At 35.6% G+C, this 27,817-nt stretch overlaps 1 protein-coding gene across 3 annotated transcripts in view; it reads left to right on the top strand.

The window, feature by feature from the left end:
* Window positions 1-9,797: 9,797 nt before the first annotated feature.
* Window positions 9,798-27,817, top strand: part of LOC148954552 (ubiquitin-protein ligase E3B) — a 78,852-nt gene continuing 60,832 nt past the window's right edge. For 2 of the 3 annotated variants that reach the window (XM_089086590.1, XM_089086592.1), the window contains exons 1-3: window positions 9,798-9,939; window positions 16,217-16,402; window positions 19,384-20,227. In XM_089086590.1, the coding sequence (XP_088942716.1) occupies window positions 16,251-16,402; window positions 19,384-20,227 (996 nt within the window). In that variant the 5' untranslated portion in view covers window positions 9,798-9,939; window positions 16,217-16,250. Of the gene's footprint in view, window positions 9,966-16,216; window positions 16,403-19,383; window positions 20,228-27,817 lie in introns of all 3 variants that reach the window. The other variant, XM_089086591.1, reaches the window with a different exon arrangement.

Raw genomic sequence — 27,817 nt, 5'->3', positions numbered from 1 at the left:
AAGAGCCAAGTGATAATATTGATCTTTTTTCCCAGTCTTGTCGAAAACACTATATAGTCCTAATCAAGCTGATCCAAGACCGTTTCAAGTTTGAAGACAAAATTTATGACATTTCGGCTTTGGTTGAACCAAGGAATGCAAGAAGTTTGAAGCAAAACTCTCCAAGGCCACTATTTGTGAGATTTCCTGTTCTAAGAGAATAGTGTTGCCTCCAGAAAACCGACGTAGAATGGAGGTCACAGGCAATGACTGATGTCTCTGAGCTTCATTTGGGAGATGCCCAAGTTGAAGACCTGTCAATGAATTTTAGGGAAAATTGATAAAAAATTAGGGTAAATTGAGATCGAAAAGTGGAAGCACTGGTTGTAAGCCCTATTCATTTTAATTTCTGCTAGTTTTCAGTTTGCCTCGGTTATTTATTGTATTTTCCGTTCTTTTTGGGTTTCATTTATTTATTGATGCTGATTTGTGGTAGTTTTACGCTTGGTAGATTATTTGATTTTGTTTTTTTTTATATATATATTATTTGATTTTTGGAGGTTGACAGCCCCAGACGCATAATTACTGAGCCTTTCAACGAATCCGAAAAAATAGATGTATCAAAACTAACTTTGGATGTTTGTTTTGGGAAATGATGGAGGTGGAGGGGGGGGGGGGTATTTGCTGTCCGATCACTTTTGAATCTTAAAAATTGCAGTGTAACCTCCAATTTCAAATCAAATGAGCCTGGGAAAACACGACGAGGGGGGGGGCTAGCTAGCCTCCGATCATTTGAATTTTGAAAGAGCATTAGAACTTGTTTTTACCAATCCAATGAGCCCCCTTCATAGTTTATAGGACCATCCTTTCTATAAAAACATTATATGCTCCCAGCGCATAACTTACAACCCTTTCCCTGAGGGCTGTGGGGGGGGCTGTAATCTTCAAAGGCACAATTACAGAACCTATCAACTACGCTTGATACCCCCTTTGTAGGGGGTATAGTTATGGTGCTAAGGTGATTAAAACTAGGGTAGCGTGTGCTTAGGATTCAGCCCTACTAATTACCTTGAGCCATGACATTTACTGGGAGTAATGAGAAGCTTAAATAATGTTGTTGGGTATAATACAATAGTTTTATTTATGCAACCAAATTACAAGGTCTGGTCAAAAATTACAAGGTATACATGCCATGGGGACTAATCGTCCCAGACAATCAATAATTATAAGAAATATATGATTAAGTACAATTACAATAAGATACTTCAACAATTACAATATTTGAACAATATTCCAAGGTATTCCCAAAAAAAATGAGCCTCATCTGAAGTTGTCAAGACCACCCATTCCATATAAACCTTATATGCCCCCTAGGGAATAACTTACAGCCCTTCCCCAAAGGCTCTGGGGGTTGCGTCAACCGGTTCTAGGCGAATACCCCCCAGAAAATACCCCCCGCGGAAAATAACCCCCCGGAAAATACCTCCTCCCCGCGGAAAATACCCCCCCCCCCAAAAAAAAAATACCCCCCGTAGAAAATAAGGCTTTCCAAATTTGAGAAATTTTATTTGAGTTTTATTTTTTTAATTTCCGTAGGGGGATGGAATTTTGGTACTTGTGTATTATGCACCACTCACTCAAGTTTACGCTGTGTAAAATCCGAGGACACACCGTTTTTTTGTTAGTTTCCGTAGGGGGATGGAATTTTGGTACTTGTGTATTATGCATCACTCACTCAAGTTTACGCTGTGTAAAATCCGAGGACGCACCGTTTTTTTTTGTTAGTTTCTTGGTTACTTTAGAAATAAATTAGCGCATTAGGGGAGGGGGGGGGGTAAGCATACCGGGTCTGCATGCAAAATGTATTTGGTACAACTATTCTGCATATTAGATAGATAGACAAATAAGTGTATTTTAAAGCCAAATATAAGGCCATGAACAAAGTAAAATAACATAAATGAATATAGTGAATGGGGGGGGGGGGGGGGGGGGTAACCCCCAAAAATGCCCTCCCCACAAAAATATCCCTCCCTTCAGAAAATACCCTCGTGGAAAATACCCCCCCCCTGTGGAAAATAAGGTTTCTAAATTTGAAACTTTTATTTGAGTTTTTTTTATACTTTTAGTCAGTTATTTTTTATAGTTGAAGTCGGAAAATAATTCTTTCTAGGTATATGGCCACAAAAAATTAGAGAAGAATAGCAAGGTATTTGGAAATTTTGTTAACTAAAAAAAAAAAAAAAAAAAAAAAAAAAAAAAAAAAAAAAAAAAAAAAAACTTGCAGCGCTTACCTCGGGAACTGTGGGGAATCAAGTCATCCTCAAAGACACATATATTAATATGTCTATATTAATCCCTCCTGAAAACGTCTGTATACTTCCCAATAATCAATAATATATGTAAACAATGGATAGCCAAACCTTCTTAAACTTTTTCGTGCCATATGTTTTAGCTTAATATTGGTGATTGTTTGCCTAAATTGTTTTTCTTCTTCATTTTTTTTTTTTAAATTCCCGCTACTGCCTAGAATTTCAGAAAATCATATGGAAGTCTTTTCAACACAAATGGATTTGTGTTTTTTTCTAAGTTTTTAAGACACTTCTGGTGTGTAAATTCCTCTTGTTATTGGTCTTTACTACATTTCGACGAAAATATAAAAAAACTCAAATAAAAGTTTCAAATTTAGAAACCTTATTTTCTACAAGGGGGGAGGGTATTTTCCACGAGGGTATTTTCCAAGGAGGGGGTTTTTTCCGCGGGGTTACTTTCCGATGGAGGGGGTGGGGTATTTTTCGTGGGGGAGGGCATTTTCTGGGGGGTTAAACACCCCCTTCCCACTCACTATATTTATTTATGTTATTTTACTGTATTCATGGCCGTATATTTGGCTTTAAAATATACTTATTTGTCTATCTATCTAATATGCAGAATAATTTTACCAAACACATTTTGCATGCAGACCCTGTATGCTTACCCCCCCCCCCCCTAATGTGCAAATCTGTAGCTCAAATTTATTTCTAAAGTAACGAAGAAACTAACAAAAAAAACCGGTGTGTTCTCGAATTTTACACAGCGTCAACTTGAGTGAGTGGTGCATAATACACAAGTACCAAAATTCCATCCCCCTACAGAAATTAAAAAGATAAAACACAAATAAAATTCTCAAATTTGGAAAGCCTTGTATTCCACGGGGGGTATTTTTTGGGAGATGGGGGGGGTATTTTCCACGGGGGTATTTTCCGGGGGATATTTTCCGCGGGGGGGGGGGGGGTAGACGCCAGCCACCGCGTCAACCTTGGAGGCATTGTTATATATTCTTTGGACTATTTTGAACAAAATGGCTATCTCATAATTTCAATCAGATACGTTTGGCGAAAAAAGAGGCAGTTGGGGTGAGGGGGGGGGGAATAGTTGCCCTCCATCACTTTTTACTCTTAATAAGAAACTAGAACTTCTAATTTTCAACCAAATGAGCAATCTTTAACGTTTATACAACCATGCCTTCCAAAAAACTTAAATGCCACCGGGGCATAACTTCAACCCTTACCCCAAGGCTCTGTTGGTTTGTATCAACCCCAAAGCCTTGTTACATGATCTTTGGACTATTTTGAAATAAAACAGATGTCTCAAAATTTATATTGATGCGTTTCGGGAAAACACGACGTGTGGGGGTGGGGGGGCTAGCTGCCCTCTGATCATTTGAATTTTGAAAATGGCATTAGAATTTCTGATTACCAATCCAATGACCCCCCTTCGAAGTTTATAGGACCATAATTTCTATAAAAAAATTATATGCTCACAGGGCATAACTTACAACCCTTGTCCTGAGGGTTGTGGGGGGGGGGGGGCTGTAATCTTCAAAGACATAATTACAGAACCTATCAACTACGCTGAATAAAATGGCTATCTCAAAATTTAGATTGGATGTATTTGGGGAAATGATTAGCGTGAGGGGCTGGTTGCCGTCCAACCACTTCCGACTATTAAAAAGGGACCGCCCTCCTAAAATTAGAAGGCGATGTCTTTGATACTAGAACTTGCCATTTCCAATCGAATAAGCTTCTTTTGAGGTTTCTACAGCAAAACTTTCTATACGAAGTGTCCTGGTCTAAAAAAAATAATATACTGTGCCAGCATCGTTCTTTACTTAGGCAGCGCTATTGCATTGCTTATGATTGCACATGAGATTTCTTCCCTGTTTTGTAATTAAATAAAAAAAAATTTTTCCAACTGAAATCAAGGAGCAATATTAAAACTTAAAATGAACAGAAGTTATTAAATACACGAGGGGGTTTGCCCCCTCGTCAATACCTCTCTCTTTACGCTAAAGTTCGAATTTTGTTCCTTTCTTTAAGAATTCTTTAAGAATGACTCCTGAATCACAAAGGCCGTTTAGTTAATACAAATAGTTCTTTTGAAAGTACTAAAAAAAAAACTTTAGTGTAAAGAGCGAGATACGAACGAGGGGGCGTACCCCTTGATATGCGTAATAATTTCTGTTCGTTTTAAGTTTTAATATTACTCCTTACTTACAGTTGGATAAAACTTGTTTTTTTTATTTAATTTCTGATCGTTTCTCAAGTAATACTGGGAAATCTGGCACCCCCTTCATGGAAAATTATCTTCACCCATGGAAAGATGCTCCCACGTAACGCCCTTCCTCCGACCCCACAACCAGAAAATAAACCTGAAAACGTTTGTATAATTCTCAATAACCAATACTATACGTAAACAATGGGCAAAGTTCATATCTCGCAACCCTCTCCCCGGGAACTGTGGAGGATTAAATCATCCTCAAAGACATATTTATTAGATGTTATAGCTATGCTGAACAAAATAGCTATCTCAAAATTTGGATAAGGTGACTTTGGGAAAAAATTAGAGTGTGAAGGGGCATAGTTGCCCTCAGATATTTTTAGTCACTTAAAAAGGGACTTTTCATTTCCGTTTTAATAAGCCCTCTTGTGATATTCTAGAACCACTGGGTCGATACGATCACCCGTGGGAAAAAACAAACAGAGAAACACGCATCCGTGATCTTTCTTCTGGCAAAAATACAAAATTCCCCATTTTGGCAGATAGGAGCTTCAAACCTCTACAGTAGGGTTCTCTGATACGCTGAATCTGATATTGTGATTCTCCTTAAGATTCCATGACTCTTAAGGGGTGTTTTCCCATTTTTTTTTGAAAATAATGCAAATTTTATCAGGTTCGTAACATTTGAGGGGTATAACTAAACTTGATAAGACCTATATATTTGGAATCAGTATAAAATCTGATTCTTTTGATGTATATATTGGTATCGAAATTCCCTGTTTAGAGTTTCAGTTGCTATAGAGCCGGGTTGCTCCTTACTTACACTTCATTACCACGAACTGTTTGACAACGATTCCTTCAATCGATTCTAGTTTTTCAACTTTCATCCGTGTGAACAATCAGGACAGCTCTTGGTGGACTTTCCTTGTGATATCCAGCAGACATAATGTTACTGTAAAAACTTAACTTTTTTACTCCGGTACCGTATATTGCTGGCTATATTTGAAAGCTTCGCGACAATTTATTGTGTGTTAGATATGGTAAGACATATTCCAAGATTGACCTTTATTGTATCTGGTTAATTTTGTATCTGTGATTTTTTTTTCCAAGAAAGATGGTGCATATTTGATAATAGTGCAAATCTGCAACAACGACGGTGAAATCCATCCAAATGACTAGGAATTTTAAATTTCAGTAGTCGAATTAAGTGTTCATACCATTGGCCGGGTCACAGAAGAGAGAAGATCTTGGTATTTAGAAACAGCCGAAAAAATATAAATACGCCTAGCAATGAACAATATATCATGTTTCTATAATCTTACTGATGTGCCCAAGTTTTTACTAGTTGATACGTACTATTAGTGCATACCCTGCAATTTCGACAATTCCTGGTCAGACCAAAATCATTTAAAAAATAGATAAATGAAAACTGCAATAATTCTGCCTTTTTCTAGAAGGTAGCGGGCAAATTGCAACTATAGTGTTTTTTCGTCGATCACTTAGTGATTTGTCTAAGAAATGCGATTGCTTGTTTTCGTCGCAACGTTGCACTAAGAACGAGTTCTTCATGCAACAATAAACGCTGAACCAAACTAGAACTAGAGAAGAAGATGACGAAAACGAGGAAAAGAAAAAACTATGCTTCTTCTAAGAAGAAGAAGTATGCACAGAAATCGATATCTATATTTGAACTCCTTGAGTTGAAGATGACGAAGATCTACTGAAAGATATCTGAGAGTATCTTTTGTGAACCTTTTGTTTGCGCCAGCTATTAAAACAGACCTTTCCCTCGCCTATGTAAAATTATTATTTCATGAATTTGAGTTTCAGAGATATATCCACCACCTCCCAATTTTTGTGGATGGCTCAAAAACAGATTCCAGGACTGCTTGTGGAGTCCACTTCCCATCTTTAGGTATAGCAGCTACTTAAAGGCTCCAAAATGATGTGAGTATCAAGACAGCTGAAATAGCTGCCATCAAAATTGCATTGGAAACCATTATAAAGATGCCAAGCCCCCCAAGAAACACCCTTCTTATAATTTATTCAGACTCAAAATTAGCCATTGCCTCAATATCACCAGAGCATTCAGATTTCCCAGACAATGATACCTCCACCACTCTTGTACTATTGAACCAACTACTTAAACAAGGTATATCCACAAAATTCCAATACATCCCAAGCCACATGGGTATAAAAGGGAACCACAAGGCAGATGAAATAGCTAAATCTGCCCTTCAGCTTGAAATAATTTCTGGAAGACCTATCCCAGTAAGAGATGTAAACCATTTGCGCCTAAAAATTTATCTAGCAAACCAATGTCCACCAAACCATTCTCCATTTACATCCCGGAAAGACTCAAAGATGTACCACAGAATACGATCAAATGCTACTGGCCTTAAAGGCCAAACTTACCACTATCAAAACACAACCATTCCAACAGTAATAATCCCTCTTTGCCGCCTATGTCAAACCTATGATGAGACCATCAACCATGTTCTTTTTGGTTGCCCTGTGGCAACTCTCAACCATAAAAAAGAATGGCTAACTTTATCTGCTATTTTCAAGCGCCTCAAGCTAACCCCTAATATTGACCAACTAACACAAAGGAGACATTCTTCAACTGATGATGCTGAATTGTTCAAAGCTGTCTTTAACTGCCTTAATATAGGTGGTTTCATCAATGATGTATAAAGCCTATTATTGAATAATAATAGTCTAATCTCTATATTTGATTTCCCAGGACACCCCTGACATAATCAGACAATACGAAAAAGGTTAAATGGATTCATCCGAAGCCTATAATTGAAGAAGAAGAAGAAGAAGAAGTATCTAATAAATAAGTGAAATTAATAAATAAGTATCTAATAATCACTATTGGGCATCTTCTAGGTTCCCCAATATATGGAAATGTTCGTCCCTCCTACCAATCCTAAAGAAAAATAAACCAAAAGATAACCCTGAGTCTTATAGGCCCATAATGATTACACCTGTGATGGGGAAAATAATGGAGAAAATGATTTATCACAGACTCCTCTGGTTTGTTGAGAAAAATAACATGATCCCACACACTCAAACTGGATTCAGGAAATACCACTCCTCAACAGATGCTTTCATTTTGCTAACAAATGCAATAAATGAATCTCAAAAAATAATCTCCTAGTGGCAGCTTTCCTAGATTTTGAAGGAGCTTATGACAATGTGAACCACCAAATCCTTTTAAATAAACTTGCAAACCTTGGAGTACCTCCTAAGCTAGTATCCTTTATTAAATCCTTCATAGAAGTGCGAAGTTTCATTGTTTGTGTTGGTTCAGCATCTTCACCCCAAAAGACAATTTCCAAAGGCCTACCTCAGGGAGCAGTCCTCAGTTGCCTCCTTTTTGCCCTATATCTCTGGGACATGAACCTACCCCACACGAATCTACAATATGCTGATGATCTGGTGCTATGGTCATCTGGCAACACCTTTCAGATAGCACAGTCAAATCTGCAAAAGTCACTTTTCCAGTTTGAAAAATTCTCTCAACATTCAGATTTACCCATTGCACCCACCAAGTCAAAAATAATCCAATTTCACCCGAAGCGAAACCATGTTAATGCAAAACTAACTCTAAATAAAATAACTATTCCAGAAGATAATAATATTAATTACCTAGGTCTCATGCTTGACCAAAAACTTAATTTCCACCTCCACATTTCAAACACAATAAAAAAATGTTATAGAAAAGCAAATATACTAAAAAGACTTCTTTCCACACCCTGGGGTTGTAAGGAGAAAACCTTACTCCAGTTTTATAAATCACATATAAGACCCCATATTGATTATGGGCTCATTGTCTATGGTGCATGTGCAAAGACCCAGATGCAAAAAATTGAAACAACACAAAATGATATAATACGTCTCATATTTGGTCTTAGGAAACCCACAAGCACCAAGTTTCTGCTCATGGAGAGTGGATTAACAACAATAAGGGAGAGACGTAGCTTACTCTTGAAAAAACATCTTACAAAAATTGAATCAAATAGCTCACACACATTACATAATTGGTTAAGAAATCCAGCCATGTATAGAGGTATTGCAGATAAGTATGCCAATATTCAAAAGAAGTTCCCTGTACCAGCAAAATCTATTGCACCTACTTTCCCCCAATCCCCTCCATGGAATTGGTCATTTCCCATAATAAATACTGAATTTTCAAAATGGAATAAAGATTTAACCCCCATTGCTTTTGTCCAGAAAAAATTTGCAGAACTTAATACAATTACCTATAAAAATCACTTCCAAATATTTGGTGATGGGTCAAAAATGGATGAGAAAGTTGCAAGTGGTGTTTTCCTTCCTCACCTGAAAATTGCAATGGGAGAGAGATTATTTAATAATTTATCTATAATGTCTGCTGATTTAAATGCCATAATCATTGCATTATAACACCTTAAGCAAAACCAACCTTTGATTGAAAATTTGAATAATATTATCATCTATTCCGACTCTTTATCAAGCCTTGAGTTGCTGGCCTCAGCTCCTCAATATAAGTTGGACATTGACACTTATCATTGTCTCAGTATTATTGATAATCTTGCTTCAAGTGGCATAAAAACTTACTTTCAGTACATTCCTAGCCACTCTGGCATAAGTGGTAATCATCAGGTTGATGAAATAGCAAAAAATGCTATAAATATTGACCAGCCAAGTGGGAGACCAATCCCAATTAGAGATATTTACCGATGGAGGCTATCAGATATTAATTTTAATAAGATTAATCCTATCCTTTCCCCCTTTCCCAATAAGTATCTTTCTAAAATTTATCATAGAATTCGTTCTGGAACAAATGGACTAAATTTCCTTGCATTCTCATATAAGCTTTCTAATTCAAGTGGTTCAATTCCCCTGTCCCCTCTTTGCAGGCATTGTAATATGAATAATGAAACAATTGACCATTGCCTATTTGAATGTAATATGCTGACGTCTGCACAACATACCTTGCTTTGTAAACTGTTAAAATACTTCAAACACCACAAAATCCCACTATCAGCCAAGAGCCTAGCCAACTGTACCTGCACACAGAGCATAGAAATCGACATCTATCATCTTATATTTGAACTCCTAGAGTCGAAAGATCTGCTGAAAGATATTTGAATATATCTAATAAATATGAGGCAATCAAGCCAGTAGCTCTGTAGCCCACAGAGTGAAGCAAAAGGAAAAGGGCTAAATAGCTATACTGAAAAGCCCGCCTGCTGTTAAATAGAAGAAGAAGAAGAAGAAGAAGTGACAACCAAGCCGGTAGCTCTGTAGCCCACAGAGTGAAGCAAAAGGAAAAGGGCTAAATAGTATCAACTGAAAAGCCCGCCTGCTGTGAAATAGAAGAAGAAGAAGAAGTCTGGTTTATTCCTATAACACTGCTGGTTAATGAAACTTATGGTAATATTTTAAATTAATACAAAATGGTAAAATTCTAGCTACTTTTTATTATCTTAGGGGCTAGGTTTGGAAGATCAAACTTTCAGTAATGAATGCAAGGCAAAAAACATGCTCTGGAAGGTATTCTCAAGCTCATATGTTAACCTTCTTCTGATTTCTAAGTCTTAGAAATTTTGACAAAATAGCATTTTACCTTATTTTAAGTTATCAGTTTCCTTTATCTAGCCTAGTTTTAGTTCTAAAAATGCAATTCCTGTTATTTGAGTGGAATGTTTAGCCATATGAGAGTACAGATCTTTCAAAACTCATAAATTAGGATTGAGCAAAATTGTGAAGCTGAAAACAGTTTTTGGGTACTTTATTTAAACAGAAGATCTATTTTGTAAGGTTTTACTTTTAAAACACACAGATTTTTGAAAGGTCATCAAGGGTCAGTGTCCTTTAGAGAGAGAAGGGGTGGTAGCAGGTACTTCAAAATACCTTACCAGGACATACCTTAGCCTGTAGACTAGTCCCTGAAAGTTTTTCAAGACTTAGAGAATAGACACAAAATAATTTAGAAAGGTGATAGAAAAACTTTAAAAAAGTTAAGATAGAGGTTATTCCCATGCAAAATATGTTAACTATGATTATTCTGCATATTATCAAGCAAGAATTGTTTTCTTAACATGTTTCCTTATGTAGAGCTTATGTCCTAGGATTTCACCAAAAGTAGCTAAGCTAGAATTATACCCCCTACTTTTTGCTATCTTGGAAAGGGGTTAGGTTAGGAAAGTGAAACTTTAAGGGATGGGTCTACAGACTAAAGTACATCCTTGGAAGTTATTTTGAAGTACCTACCTCTTATGCTTCTCCCTCTAGAGGGCTGTGACTTTTGCTGTTCTTTAAAAATCCTCTGTTATAAAAGTGAAGCCTAGCAAAATAGATCTTCTGCCTAGTTTAAATGAACTACAAGAAAGCTATTTGTAGCTATTCCAGCTATCCATCATATAATTTCTCTTTTATGTTTTCTTCCATTTAGGGCAATGTAATGTCAACTGTAATGTCTGCAGTTTGCAGATAAGACTTTTTTTCTTTTCTTTTTTAAATGTGATCTCTTTTAGGAACTTGATTAATTGTCTCATGATGTATTATGGTTTTTTTGCAGAGAGTTTAGGTTGTGGTTTGATTGTTGTGATGGAAGTAATAATTCCCTGCAAAACATACAATTAATCCTACAACAACTATCATGGCTACAAATTATCCCAATGTTGAAGCTAATATATTTTTATAATAAGTAATTCTTTCTGCTTCAGTTTGAAATAGGGGGTGATCAATCACCAGATTACTCTTTCAGTCTTCCAGGGCTGTTAAAAACCTGGGTTTCCCGCCTTTTATACTCTCCAGTATTGAGATATCAGTTAATTGTTTTTTACAATTTTCTGAATTTGTTCAAGTTTTCTCAAACATTAAAAAAAAACAAAAAAACATATGATTATGTACCCTTACAGGTTAGGTTACTCAACTATACTCAAGATAATGGCTATAAAAAAAATTATGATTGAATATGTTAGGGAAAATGATTGGTGTATGGGGGGGGGGGCTTGATGACCTCCAGTCACTTTTGACTGTTAAAAGGCCACTAGAACTTCTGATTACCACTCAAATGAGCTCCGTCTGAGGTTTATACGGCTGCCCTTTCTATAAAAAACCTTATATACCCACATGGCATAACTTACAACCCTGGATCTGAGGGTTGTGGGAGGGGGGGTTGTCTTTCCAAAAGTCATAATTTCCAGACCTTAAAAGTACACTGAACAAAAATGGCTATCTCAAAATTTTGATTGGATGCGTTTGGGGAAGTGATTGACGTGGGGGAGGGGGAGCTAGTTGTCATCCATGAGCTCTTTTGAAGTTCCTATGATATTTCTTTCTATAAGAAGTGCCTTGGTTTAAAAAAAAAAACAGTATATTATGTCCACATCGCTCTTTACTTAGGCAGCGCCATTGTGCTGCTTATGATATTTTGTCTTGAGATTTCAATTATACAGCACTGGAAGTGCCGATTAGACCAGGTAAGCCTCCCCCCCCAAAAAAAAATTCAGTCTATGGGTGGCTCCCATGTCCTTACAGGACAATGTTTAGCTTACAGCTTAGATTTGATAAGGCTCAAAGTTTAGCTAGTTGACTTTTTAGCTGTTATGACACTATCAATTGACTTGTTCTTGTACTCCAAGGTTTGCTTACCCAAGGTTGCTTCTGGTAGTTCAATAGAAAATTTCCAGGTTTTCTTGTCTGACTTCTATAGCTCAAAGGACTGTTATGAAGCTGCATACAACAATTAATTATTTATAGCCCCACTTTTTATTTGTGGCCACAGTTTTCTCTTGGGCTCTTTCACTTATCAAAAGATGGCCCTACTCCAAGTTTTTTTTTTTTCTATATACTGTAGTTTATTTTAATACATATAAGCAAACATGATTGTTTTGCTTTAACTTCCCATAACCTCTAGTAGTCTTGCCTAAAATTCCAACCTTAACTCATTCCATTTGAGCTATCAAGGTGCCTTTAAAAAAAATTTCTGCCATGCCATCAATTTTTTTTTTCAAAAACAACTCCCAAATGAAGATCATAATTTCCTATGCTCCCTGAAGTATAACTTTAATATATTCTATAAAACCGTAATTAACACAGCCAGGGGTACACTTGTTGCCATTAAATTTATCCCTACCATAATATGTCACTTATTTGTACTAATCTGGTACAAAAATCTTGTACTGATCTTGTTCAATTAGTTCAATATGCATTATTGAAGCCTAACAGACTCCATTCAATTTCCTTTACTTCACTTTTGCCTGACTAACAAAAAATCCATTAGTAGCTGCAGCTTATATTTCCACTTTGAACCCTTTTTTCCGTTTTTGATTGTGTGATTCAGTGAAGTTTAAGAGACTTTTTGTCAAGTCTTTTTCAGCAGGAGATTTCCTTTGTCACCACAATTGGCCCTTCCTATGCCTACACTTTTGTATCTCCTGTTTTATTACCAGATTTTTCCAGCAAAAACGTTCCTTAACTCCGTGTTAAGGGGTGAGGGGTTGGCTATCCTTACAATTAGTGATTTTTTCCCAAATTTTTCCATCCAACAACGTTTATTTAGTGTTCTAACAGCACATTATTTTCCAATTGATGCTTAGAGCACTTTCAATTAAGTTTTTGCATGACATTTTCTAGCCTTCATTTGTCCTACAAAAAGGCAATTCTTATGATGTACTGGTTGCAAATTTTTATTCTAGCTTTAACTACTATTTTATTTGCCAAAGAGATAGAAAATAATTTTTTTGGCAAGCTAAATAGCTTTGTATATGGTTGGCCTCAGTCTGCGGTTTCTTGATAATTTCTAATCTGGGGCAATTACATAAAGTGAATTTCTGTCCATTTTCCTATATTCCATTGTTAAGTTGATATGAATGTTTAATTTTGTTTTAAATCAGTGAGTTTTTCATGTTCATTTCACCACTTGTTAGGACGGCTGGTAGCTGGAGTAGAGTATAATCTAATCGGATACTCTGGTTGCAACCGTCTTGATTTTTTGGTGAAATTTTCCATTTTGTGTCAAATTTTGCCATGGACTAATGTAGTTTCTTATGGATTTTTTAAGGGATTTTGTTGTTGACTATTATTGGCTGGGTAAGTTTTAGGCTATGGCTTATTTTTATCGGCTTGGGGCATTGCTAGCTCTTCCTGTCTCAGTTTGTGTTGGTTCTTCAGGATTTGAAATTCCCAATTCTCTTTTTTCTTTTTTTTACTATTTTGTCTATTCGACTAAGCTGTACTGATTTATAATTAGACTAGACTTGAGGGTGGTTCGTGATTGAATAACAGTGAGAGCGGACCAGACCTATCAATATTAGCTATCCCAAAAGGATGCATTGCCTTATCTGTTTGTCCTAACGTTGGCTTATATTCTATGTAAACAAGCATAACAATTTTTATACACTGGCTTGCTTTACATCTACATGGCTCAAAGCAGCCGTAGTTTAAAATTCAAATTTGAAATTTCTTCTGATGCATTTTGTGCAGCTAGTTCACGATGTGTAATTTTTCTAACACCATTATTCAGATGAAGGTCCTCTATATAAGGAAAGAAGGCCCTTTTAAGACCTAACCTGTGCCTCCATTTTCTATCATTACTGGTTTCTTTAGCCTTATGCATACTACCCATCTCAGCCAGTTAACAACTCTTTTTTTTGCCTCCTTCAGCAACTTCTGCTAACCTTCAACATTTTTTTCTGCTTTATAAGGTTACTTTTCGTTTTTTTCTATCCCTCTTCTCAAGTGCTTTAATTACAAATTTTAACATCTTTGTCTTCCCTTTGCTTATGATGCTACACAACTAACCTAGTATTCGAGTTAGCTTTAGCAAGCATAATTCTATTCCTTATTGGGTCATAAATGCTATATTTTCAAAGCGTCTCTACTCCTAAAAACTTGGAACTAGCAGCTTCTAACCTACAATTTGCTGACAACAATTTATGTGTTCCCTTTGCTAAATTATTGCAGTGGTATTCTTGAACAATAAGTCTATAGTCTTTACTTGTAGTAAGGCTGAATAGAACCCTGTTTGCTACTATTATGCCTAAAATTCCCCTGTTTCTACTGTTCAGTAAGATTTTTCTTTTACATATTATCTTCTGTTTTATTCTTTTAATTTGTGGTACAAATCCTTTATTATTTAGTGATACATGGTACTACTGCATTGTATTGATTACTAACACTAATAAAACTACTATACACTTAGTTCTACTTGCTAAGTACTATTTTTTTTTCATTTTACAATTTTGATTAAGCCTTTTTCCCATTTTGTCTATTTGTAATAGACGAAGCTCGAGCACAGTTACTCGAAGTTTTGCTAAATTCAGCGCAGCTAAAAGTGAAGTCATTTTGATTTCTCCTTCTGATAAAGTCATCTCGTTTTTTTTGCTTTTTTTATTTACAACCTCATTTAATCTTCTCGACCCAGTTTTATTGCATGCTACCAGCTGTTGTAAAGTAATTTTACAACAACCCCTCTGCTGCCACCAGCTGTTGTAAAGTAGGTTTCTGTTGGGTGTTATTCTGCCCTTTGTTGGGGGAATACCTACAGTCCCTAGGTTATTAAAATTAGGGTTGTGTGTCCTTAGAATTCGTCCTTACTAATTGCCTTGAAAGTACCTACTGGGAGTAATGAGAAGCTTAAATAATGTTGTATAGAGAGGTTGGGTATAATATAATACATTTATTTATGCAACCAAATTACAAGGTCTGGCTATATATACCATGGGGACTAATGGTCCCAGACAATCAACAATTATAAGAAATCTATGATAAAATGCAATACAATAAGATGTTTGAACACTTACAACATTCCAACAATGTTCCAAGGTATTCCCAAAAATAAACAGACAGAGGTCAGCCCGGCAAATAGATTAGTACAACCTCGGTACTAAAAAATTTAAGCTTTTATATTTAAAATCAACCACACCAATCTGGCCAATTTACATACTTAGCCAGGAAAGTGGTTATTAGCAATTTCCTTTCAAGCCTCACATAAAGGATGTTTTCTCTTATCTTTTTAAAGAGTGGTATTTTTAAACTTAACAGTTTGTATTTTGTGTTATAAATATTTTATTTCATATTAAATTATTTCTGCTTAATTGGACAGGTTACCACTTATGTCCAACAGGGTTTTCTAATGTGCTGAACTGGATTGTATAATTTCATTAAGATCACTCACTTTTTGGGGTATCTTACTTCTTTTCTGAAAAGGGGGCTGATTTTTAAGGGTTGTACTTTTTAGTGGTAACTGTAAGCCTAGTGAATTTTACATATTCCGAATCACCCTAAGGAACCAAATGTGCCCAACCTGCCCCCCTCCCATTGATGCCACTGATCGAGGTTTTATAGAACAGATAGTGAATATTTCTGAAGGTATTTGGTAGTTAACTATGGTGCTTAGTTTATTTTTTTTTTTTAGAAAATTGGTACTTTTATTTTATGCAATCAGTAACCCTGTGCATAGGCAATGGGGTTTTACTGAATAGTTTTATCTGTTGCTATATGTTGCTGGTTGCTGTCTCCCAATTAAAGTAATCTTAAAAAGATAATCTATAGCCTTCTTTGATTGGGATTGGAACCATTTCTTACAGGAAAATTTTTAATTACCACGGCTAGGAGTACATAATGAATTTATTGATGCAAAAAAAAAAAAATATTTAAAAAAAATTTCTAAACTATGGATTGCCCTTTTTTTATTTTTCAGATGTTAGAATTGATGATATGCATCTAATTAAGACATGGCTTCAAAAACAAGAGAGGATATATTGGCTCAAGCTAAAGCTGCCCGAGAGAATAGACTGATAGAAACTACTAAAAACAAAGCAGCTATCAAAATACAAACATGGGCAAGATGCAAGCTTCAAAGGAAAAGATTCTTAAGAAACGTTAGGTAATTTTGGTTGCCATTATTAAATAGGGGGTGTGTTCTTGACTTAAATTCTACATGAGATAGGAAAATAGAAAAATGAATTTTGGGGTTTTTCATCTGCTATTAAGAACCAATTATTCTTGCAAGGAAGGTATTCTAGAATAGCTTCCAAGGAAGGTATTCAAAAAATGTTTTGAAATCATAACATTGTTCCTTTTGCATAATTTTTTCCTTTTTTTCAGTGTTATATTTGTTTTTGTATGAGTGACAGTCAATTTGCTAAAAGTAGTATCTATAAATGAATTAATAAATGCTCTATTACTAATTTTTTTTTTATGAAAAAAGTATATTATGCATTTTAGAATAACAGAAACTTTTAAATATCCTGAAAAACAAATAAATGTAAGAGCAAATGGATTGTAGCAACTGGTAGAAGTTGCACAGTTTGCAGGTTTGATGGGTGAATCTTTTGCAACACATGGCACATTTTAAATTACAGATGTCAATTTATGCTGTTGTTGAATAATTCATTTAAATTAATCTGAAACAGTAACAATATTTCTTAGCTACATTTTATTGCACATGGAATTGCTAAGGAAGAATTTACGCAGTCCCCTAGCCGCCCCCTCCTCCAGCTTCAGCGCTCGAGACTGCTTACCCAGTTGTCCTCCCTCTAGGAATGGCTCTGGAAACACCAGCAATTAGTGCTACAAAAATGCCTTTATATTCTTTAACTCAGGAGTTCCCAAGAGGGAAACCATAAGAAAGGAATAATAGGTTGATGTTAAGTCTTCAGAATTGTGAAGATGTTACATACTTCCGAAATTTTTGGACCATATCTGTTATGATCTTTTCATTTTGGGCAATCAAGAGTAAAGTAGAAAGCACAGTTTCTGCAACTGTTAATGCCTTTAACTTGAAGTTCTCCCCCCCCCTCTCTCTCTCCAAAGAAAAAAAAATCTTAAATTTATGTGGATATGTTGACAGGATTGAATAAATTTTCTTGTGAAAAGACCAAAACAAGCCTTTTTCTTGGTTATAAAAACTAGATAAAACAGAATTTGGAGGTACTCTTCCCTTACAACATTATTTCTTAAGATCTTCTTAGCGGGATACTTAAGTCTTAGCTATGTCAATGAACTCCTTCATTCTCTTGACTGTCTCTTGTTAAATGTTTGCAAACAAGGAAGTAATTGCAAGAGAATAGCCCGAATAACAGGGAATTTCAACTTTGTTACAAGTTTCAGATATTTGTTTAAGCGACCTCCAACCATCTGGGGTGAAACGAAAAGCAGGTCGTCCCCGAATGGGATGGGCTGATGTCGAAAGGAAAGATTTAATGGAAATGTGAACTTTTTAGGAGGGTGTAAAGTGTGAGGCTTTGAATAGATTGGGATGGATGAGGAGTGTGCATAGCTATGTTGACCTCAGTCAGTTTGGAGCTGCAGTGAGTGAACAGCAATAATAGTGGTAGTATAAAACTTTATTAAGAATATTATTTTGGGAAATTTTCCCTTTGAGGCTAATTTTCTAAAATGATGAAATTAGTATTAATGCATTGAATCTGTTCTGAAATTTATCAGGCCATTGAAAGATGAACTAACTGTATAAATATTTTACCACTTTAAAGTTTTCCTACATTTTACAAGTGACTAGTTTGTCATTGTGCCTTAGTAAACAAAAATAAATTTGGAATGAAGTGACTAAATTTAAAAGAAGGAATTGGACGCAAGAGGGATTGCCTGTAATTTTAAGTAGCTCGGTCAGACACGTACAAAAGAAGAAGGAACCTTCTACCCCCCTCCCCCCGAGCATACCATAATTGAGCAGTTCATCTTGTAAGTCCTTGTGCCCTTCATATATTTAGCATTTTTTTTGTGTTTAGTCTAACTGGCCTCTTCTCTGAAAGAAATCTCAGCGTTTGCGCCAGATAAACGCCGAGGCTTTTATTATCTTTTCATATCTGACAGAATAGCTGCTTTAGTAGCAGGTCAATGAAGATCATCACTTAAGAAACCAGACAAACAAAGAAAAAATCTAATCAAAGAAATATATCAGACGATAATTTAATTTCAAACTGTTTATGCTGTTTGCAATAAGAATAATAATATTTGTACCATTGGCTCCCACAGGGGGCGGTGATCAGATTTAGAAGACCGACAATATAAAAAAAAAAAATAGTTTAGTATTCTGAAAGAATGGAACTTTTCTGACAAAAAAGCAACTTTTTTAAAACCTTTTTCTCCTCTCCCCCTCTAAAATATGTCTATTGGATTCTCCCCCTCCTCCCAAACCAGTCTATATGAGAAACCAAAGCTGTACCATAACGAAATATTATGGACCAATGAGGCTTCTAAAATTGAAAGGAAGGACATGGAGAATCTTTTCTTTTTGGCATTACTATCCAGTTTAAATGTATATTTTATCACCTTTAATCTATATTTGTTCAGTTTAGAAGATATATGGTTAGCTGCATAAATTAGAGGACTGGGGAAACTTACACATCCTGATTTATATTAAAATATGCCATTCATCTGATGGAAAAACTTATTGGGATTGTTTTGCATTTGGAAATATAGAATGCTTAAATTTTAACAATTTTTTTCTTGCTAAGCCTTTTTGTGTTTTTTATGTATAATTAATTTTGCAATGGTAAAAGCTCATTTGTATTGCCTCTTTTTACTGTATAAACTATTTATCTAATTGAATAGGAATATCATGCATGGTTTAATTTAAAAAGAAAAGTGTGCAATGGCCAAAATTTGTCCGCCATGTTGGAGCATTGACCCATAGGGAATTTTCTCTAGAAAGCAAAAAGTTGAGAATCTGTCAAGTACTTGGACACTAAATTCCAAAAGTTGATTATAACATATTTTTTTGAAGGGTTTAAAACTATGTCTCTTCTCTTGTAGTATAGATTTCTGTAGTATATATAGTAACTGTTCAGCTTTGAATTTGTATCTTGTGAATAATTCCCCAAACTAATTCAAATTCTTTCGTAGAGAACTGTTGGATAAAAGTCTTACATCATATGAAGAAAATCAGCTGCAACCTGTTCAACAAATTTTCAATAATATACAGTCATTCATCCGATGCCTGGATTTACGCTCAGCCCCTGATATTTTGCTCTTTGAAAGGCTAGCCCGGTTTATAACAAGATCTATTCCAAATGAGAATATTAAATTCAACTATGCAGGCTTAGCATTGGATAAAATCTTTACACAGCAATGGGTAATACAAGTAAAGAAGCTTCTTGTAATATCCTTAGAGTTTTTAAAGTCATTAAATCATTCCTCTCAACCAGATGGGAAGAGGAGTGTCCTAATTTTAAATCTTCTGCTATCACTGACCTCATCTAGGACTTGGGGTTTTTTGAAGAATTCAAAACCGTTGGAAGTAATTCTTGAACAAGTTTGTATCAATATTGTGTATCATTTGGTGGACAACAATCTATATAAGTGTTTGCAGATTGTTTTATCTCAAGGTGTTTGCAGTTCAAGGGTGACCATAAAGACAACTAATTTAAATGCACTTATTACATTATCTGTAAGACCACTGTGTACACAATATAAAGCCGACGTTCTATCCCAGTTTATTATACATATTTTAAGCATTCCAAGTTTATTATATCATATGAAGACACAGTCTGTGGAAAGTATAGAGACTATGATGAAGCATAGTATATTGGCAAATGTGATAAAATATTTAGAAGATGATCAAAATTCCAAGATTGTGTTTAATGCCTTGGAAGGAAGCTATTCACTTTGTTTATTAGCGAACTTGGTTGACGTAGTCCACCTGAGTAGTCAGGAAGAAGTTCAGGCCATAATTCATCCGAATTTTGTGGTAAGTTTGTCAACTGCGAATCATCCTCTTCTTTAAATTGTCATTCTTTTAATAAATAACTTTGAAGTTTAACTGCTGAATGTTGAGTAATAAACTCAATAGCTATTAATGGAAAGACTTCATGTTTATACTCGTATATTTTCAAATTTCAGTTTGACGAAAGTATTATGAGTAATAAAAACTTTACAATTATACCACCTCGAATGAACAGCGAAAAATTGTTGCCAGCGTAATGGCATTAGTGATAACAGAAACCTTGCAATTCTGAGCCACTTGTATAACTTGATAGTAGAGATATTAAGAACCAGCTGATAGAAACAGTTGATACATGGGCGAATTTTATATATAGTTGTAAGAACAAATTCTCAAAATAAGCATACACAATCTGTATTCGGGGACATTAACACCCAGTTTGGTACAAATAGGGATGTATATTATGCTAGCTTACATTGATTTTGTGCATAGGACAAAAATAATAATGGGAATGGACCAGAAGTGGTTCTAGACCGCATAATCTTGGGGGGGGGGGCACGGTATACCACAAGAATGTAAAAATATATAACGAAATGAATTTAATGTCAGATGTCAGAAAAACTGGGTGGAGGCAACTGGCCTCCATCCTGACCAGGCCTAGAACCGCCACTGCAATGGACTGCTACAATTTTGTAGGTACAGTAATGTAATCATTCTAATGCAGCATTCAGTCATAAAATGACCCATTGGCTAACCTTATTGATTATTTTATTGTAGATTGAAGACTGGTAGGATTGATACAAGGCAGGAGGATGTAAAAGAGTTTTTCTTATTGGTAATAAACATAAAAACCAGCATCTAGTAGTATCCAGAGTTTTCAGGTTGAACTTTAGGAAGGGTAATTAGCTACTAGGTAGTTATGATGTTGATAGACATCAGAAGGAAAATTTGAGAGGAATGATCCAAGAACAGTTGGATATGAAATAAACTTTGGAATTTGATAACGTGAAAGAAGTGATGAATGATTTTTGGCACTCTGTCATGGGAGAAAATTCAGGATTTTAGCTAGAAATATTTGTGAAAAGGCTTTAAGCTTTGCAAGAAATAGAAGGGAAATTTTGGTAAGAAAATCCCTGAATGAAAAAACAGAATAAGTGGGAAGTAGAGAAGGTACCAAACTATGAATTAAGAAGATGCGAAATGAAAGTCATTAATATAATTGATCTATGTCTGAAAAATGCAACAAGACAGTACACCAGTAAGATACTCTTTTGGTATGTTAAGAATTTGAAGCAATGTAATCAGCCTAGACTAGTCCTAGTTATTGATAACTATTGGGCCTCAGCTATTGATAAAAATTACTTGTGAAAGGCGGGAACAACATTTTAAGAGTGTGTAAAACCCTGGTAAAGTTAATACAGAAATTATAAAAAAAATAGTGAAACGATTTGTAATGACTTGATAGCGAAGGGAAAAATATTTTCTGTAAAAAAGAGTTAAGAGCTGGTATCGAAAGCGTTAAAAAACAACAAGAAAAGAAGGCACTGATAATATGGCAGGTGACCTTTTGAAATAATAATGGGTGTTTCAAAGTTATAAAAATGTAACTAAACCCCTTTATAAGGAAGTTAATAAGAGTGAGTGTAGTATTATGATTATAGAAGTATTAGTTTTATTTTAGTAGTATGAAAATTGCTTAGAATGTAGGTGTATATTTGACTAAGAGGTGCTATGGATAAAGTTTATAGAGAAGATCAGTGTGATTTTAGGAAAGGGAGTGGGTATGCTGATCCAGTTTTCATGGCTATATAAATAATCAAGAAGAGTCTGGATGATTAGACCCTTTAGTCCTGAATATTATGCTCACTAAAAAGGCATTGGATTCAGCAGATTAATACTGAAGCTCTTATCTACATTAATATGATCAGGGATCATATAGAAAAGAACAGTGGGATTTTAAGGAAGGGAGAGGGTATGCTGATCAAATTTCCACGGTTAGATGAATAATCAAGAAGAGTCTGAATCATTACACCCCTTTAGTCCAGAATATTATTCACACTGAAAAGGCATTGGTTTCAGCAGATTAATACTGAAGCTCTTATCTACATTAATATGATCAGGGATCATATAGAAAAGAACAGTGGGATTTTAGGGAAGGGAGAGGGTATGCTGATCAAATTTCCACGGTTAGATTAATAATCAAGAAGAGTCTGGATGATTAGACCCTTTAGTCCTGAATATTATGCTCACTAAAAAGGCATTGGATTCAGCAGATTAATACTGAAGCTCTTATCTACATTAATATGATCAGGGATCATATAGAAAAGAACAGTGGGATTTTAGGGAAGGGAGAGGGTATGCTGATCAAATTTCCACGGTTAGATGAATAATCAAGAAGAGTCTGAATCATTACACCCCTTTAGTCCAGAATCTTATACACACTGAAAAGGCATTGGGTTCAGCAGATTAATACTGAAGCTCCTATCTACATTAATATGATCAGGGATCATATAGAAAAGAACAGTGGGATTTTATGGAAGGGAGAGGGTATGCTGATCAAATTTCCACGGTTAGATGAATAATCAAGAAGAGTCTGGATGATTAGACCCTTTAGTCCAGAATATTATGCACACTAAAAAGGCATTGGATTCAGCAGATTAATACAGAAGCTCTTTTCTACATTAATATGATCAGGGATCATATAGAAAATAACAGTGGGATTTTAAGGAAGGGAGAGGGTATGCTGATCAAATTTCCACGGTTAGATGAATAATAAAGAAGAGTCTGGATCATTAGACCCATTAGTCCTCAATATTATTCTCACTAAAAAGGCATTGGATTCAGCAGATTAATACTGAAGCTCTTATCTACATTAATATGATCAGGGATCATATAGAAAAGAACAGTGGGATTTTAGGGAAGGGAGAGGGTATGCTGATCAAATTTCCACGGTTAGATGAATAATCAAGAAGAGTCTGGATGATTAGACCCTTTAGTCCTGAATATTATGCTCACTGAAAAGGCATTGGATTCAGCAGATTAATACTGAAGCTCCTATCTACATTAATATGATCAGGGATCATATAGAAAAGAACAGTGGGATTTTAGGGAAGGGAGAGGGTATGCTGATCAAATTTCCACGGTTAGATGAATAATCAAGAAGAGTCTGGATGATTAGACCCCTTTAGTCCTGAATATTATGCTCACTGAAAAGGCATTGGATTCAGCAGATTAATACTGAAGCTCTTATCTACATTAATATGATCAGGGATCATATAGAAAAGAACAGTGGGATTTTAGGGAAGGGAGAGGGTATGCTGATCAAATTTCCACGGTTAGATTAATAATCAAGAAGAGTCTGGATGATTAGACCCTTTAGTCCTGAATATTATGCTCACTAAAAAGGCATTGGTTTCAGCAGATTAATACTGAAGCTCTTATCTATATTAATATGATCAGGGATCATATAGAAAAGAACAGTGGGATTTTAGGGAAGGGAGAGGGTATGCTGATCAAATTTCCACGGTTAGATGAATAATCAAGAAGAGTCTGAATCATTACACCCCTTTAGTCCAGAATCTTATACACACTGAAAAGGCATTGGGTTCAGCAGATTAATACTGAAGCTCCTATCTACATTAATTTGATCAGGGATCATATAGAAAAGAACAGTGGGATTTTAGGGAAGGGAGAGGGTATGCTGATCAAATTTCCACGGTTAGATGAATAATCAAGAAGAGTCTGGATGATTAGACCCTTTAGTCCTGAATATTATGCTCACTAAAAATGCATTGGATTCAGCAGATTAATACTGAAGCTCTTATCTACATTAATATGATCAGGGATCATATAGAAAAGAACAGTGGGATTTTAGGGAAGGGAGAGGGTATGCTGATCAAATTTCCACGGTTAGATGAATAATCAAGAAGAGTCTGAATCATTAGACCCTTTAGTCCAGAATCTTATACACACTGAAAAGGCATTGGGTTCAGCAGATTAATACTGAAGCTCCTATCTACATTAATATGATCAGGGATCATATAGAAAAGAACAGTGGGATTTTAGGGAAGGGTATAGGGTATGCTGATCAAATTTCCACGGTTAGATGAATAATCAAGAAGAGTCTGGATGATTAGACCCTTTAGTCCTGAATATTATGCTCACTAAAAAGGCATTGGATTCAGCAGATTAATACTGAAGCTCTTATCTACATTAATATGATCAGGGATCATATAGAAAAGAACAGTGGGATTTTAGGGAAGGGAGAGGGTATGCTGATCAAATTTCCACGGTTAGATGAATAATCAAGAAGAGTCTGAATGATTACACCCCTTTAGTCCAGAATCTTATACACACTGAAAAGGCATTGGGTTCAGCAGATTAATACTGAAGCTCCTATCTACATTAATATGATCAGGGATCATATAGAAAAGAACAGTGGGATTTTAGGGAAGGGAGAGGGTATGCTGATCAAATTTCCACGGTTAGATGAATAATCAAGAAGAGTCTGGATGATTAGACCCTTTAGTCCTGAATATTATGCTCACTAAAAAGGCATTGGATTCAGCAGATTAATACTGAAGCTCTTATCTATATTAATATGATCAGGGATCATATAGAAAAGAACAGTGGGATTTTAAGGAAGGGAGAGGGTATGCTGATCAAATTTCCACGGTTAGATGAATAATCAAGAAGAGTCTGGATGATTAGACCCTTTAGTCCTGAATATTATGCTCACTAAAAAGGCATTGGATTCAGCAGATTAATACTGAAGCTCATATCTACATTAATATGATCAGGGATCATATAGAAAAGAACAGTGGGATTTTATGGAAGGGAGAGGGTATGCTGATCAAATTTCCACGGTTAGATTAATAATCAAGAAGAGTCTGGATGATTAGACCCTTTAGTCCTGAATATTATGCTCACTAAAAAGGCATTGGATTCAGCAGATTAATACTGAAGCTCTTATCTACATTAATATGATCAGGGATCATATAGAAAAGAACAGTGGGATTTTAAGGAAGGGAGAGGGTATGCTGATCAAATTTCCACGGTTAGATGAATAATCAAGAAGAGTCTGAATCATTACACCCCTTTAGTCCAGAATCTTATACTCACTGAAAAGGCATTGGGTTCAGCAGATTAATACTGAAGCTCTTATCTACATTAATATGATCAGGGATCATATAGAAAAGAACAGTGGGATTTTAGGGAAAGGAGAGGGTATGCTGATCAAATTTCCACGGTTAGATGAATAATCAAGAAGAGTCTGAATCATTACACCCCTTTAGTCCAGAATCTTATACACACTGAAAAGGCATTGGGTTCAGCAGATTAATACTGAAGCTCCTATCTACATTAATATGATCAGGGATCATATAGAAAAGAACAGTGGGATTTTAGGGAAAGGAGAGGGTATGCTGATCAAATTTCCACGGTTAGATGAATAATCAAGAAGAGTCTGAATCATTACACCCCTTTAGTCCAGACTCTTATACACACTGAAAAGGCATTGGGTTCAGCAGATTAATACTGAAGCTCCTATCTACATTAATATGATCAGGGATCATATAGAAAAGAACAGTGGGATTTTAGGGAAGGGAGAGGGTATGCTGATCAAATTTCCACGGTTAGATGAATAATCAAGAAGAGTCTGGATGATTAGACCCTTTAGTCCTGAATATTATGCTCACTAAAAAGGCATTGGATTCAGCAGATTTATACTGAAGCTCTTATCTACATTAATATGATCAGGGATCATATAGAAAAGAACAGTGGGATTTTAAGGAAGGGAGAGGGTATGCTGATCAAATTTCCACGGTTAGATGAATAATCAAGAAGAGTCTGAATCATTACACCCATTAGTCCAGAATCTTATACACACTGAAAAGGCATTGGGTTCAGCAGATTAATACTGAAGCTCCTATCTACATTAATATGATCAGGGATCATATAGAAAAGAACAGTGGGATTTTAAGGAAGGGAGAGGGTATGCTGATCAAATTTCCACGGTTAGATGAATAATCAAGAAGAGTCTGAATCATTACACCCCTTTAGTCCAGAATCTTATACACACTGAAAAGGCATTGGGTTCAGCAGATTAATACTGAAGCTTCTATCTACATTAATATGATCAGGGATCATATAGAAAAGAACAGTGGGATTTTAAGGAAGGGAGAGGGTATGCTGATCAAATTTCCACGGTTAGATGAATAATCAAGAAGAGTCTGGATGATTAGACCCTTTAGTCCTGAATATTATGCTCACTAAAAAGGCATTGGATTCAGCAGATTAATACTGAAGCTATTATCTACATTAATATGATCAGGGATCATATAGAAAAGAACAGTGGGATTTTAGGGAAGGGAGAGGGTATGCTGATCAAATTTCCACTGTTAGATGAATAATCAAGAAGAGTCTGAATCATTACACCCCTTTAGTCCAGAATCTTATACACACTGAAAAGGCATTGGGTTCAGCAGATTAATGCTGAAGCTCCTATCTACATTAATATGATCAGGGATCATATAGAAAAGAACAGTGGGATTTTAGGGAAGGGAGAGGGTATGCTGATCAAATTTCCACGGTTAGATGAATAATCAAGAAGAGTCTGAATCATTACACCCCTTTAGTCCAGAATCTTATACACACTGAAAAGGCATTGGGTTCAGCAGATTAATACTGAAGCTCATATCTACATTAATATGATCAGGGATCATATAGAAAAGAACAGTGGGATTTTAAGGAAGGGAGAGGGTATGCTGATCAAATTTCCACGGTTAGATGAATAATAAAGAAGAGTCTGGATGATTAGACCCTTTAGTCCTGAATATTATGCTCACTAAAAAGGCATTGGATTCAGCAGATTAATACTGAAGCTCCTATCTACATTAATATGATCAGGGATCATATAGAAAAGAACAGTGGGATTTTAAGGAAGGGAGAGGGTATGCTGATCAAATTTCCACGGTTAGATGAATAATCAAGAAGAGTCTGAATCATTACACCCCTTTAGTCCAGAATCTTATACACACTGAAAAGGCATTGGGTTCAGCATATTAATACTGAAGCTTCTATCTACATTAATATGATCAGGGATCATATAGAAAAGAACAGTGGGATTTTAAGGAAGGGAGAGGGTATGCTGATCAAATTTCCACGGTTAGATGAATAATCAAGAAGAGTCTGAATCATTACACCCCTTTAGTCCAGAATCTTATACACACTGAAAAGGCATTGGGTTCAGCAGATTAATACTGAAGCTCCTATCTACATTAATATGATCAGGGATCATATAGAAAAGAACAGTGGGATTTTAAGGAAGGGAGAGGGTATGCTGATCAAATTTCCACGGTTAGATGAATAATCAAGAAGAGTCTGAATCATTACACCCCTTTAGTCCAGAATCTTATACACACTGAAAAGGCATTGGGTTCAGCAGATTAATGCTGAAGCTTTTATCTACATTAATATGATCAGGGATCATATAGAAAAGAACAGTGGGATTTTAGGGAATGGAGAGGGTATGCTGATCAAATTTCCACGGTTAGATGAATAATCAAGAAGAGTCTGAATCATTACACCCCTTTAGTCCAGAATCTAATACACACTGAA

This window comes from Artemia sp. Qi Xiang Cuo, chromosome 3, assembly GCF_049724085.1.
Source record: "Artemia sp. Qi Xiang Cuo chromosome 3, ASM4972408v1, whole genome shotgun sequence".
NCBI classification, from domain to species: domain Eukaryota; kingdom Metazoa; phylum Arthropoda; class Branchiopoda; order Anostraca; family Artemiidae; genus Artemia; species Artemia sp. Qi Xiang Cuo.
This window is presented reverse-complemented; position numbering and strand designations above follow the sequence as displayed.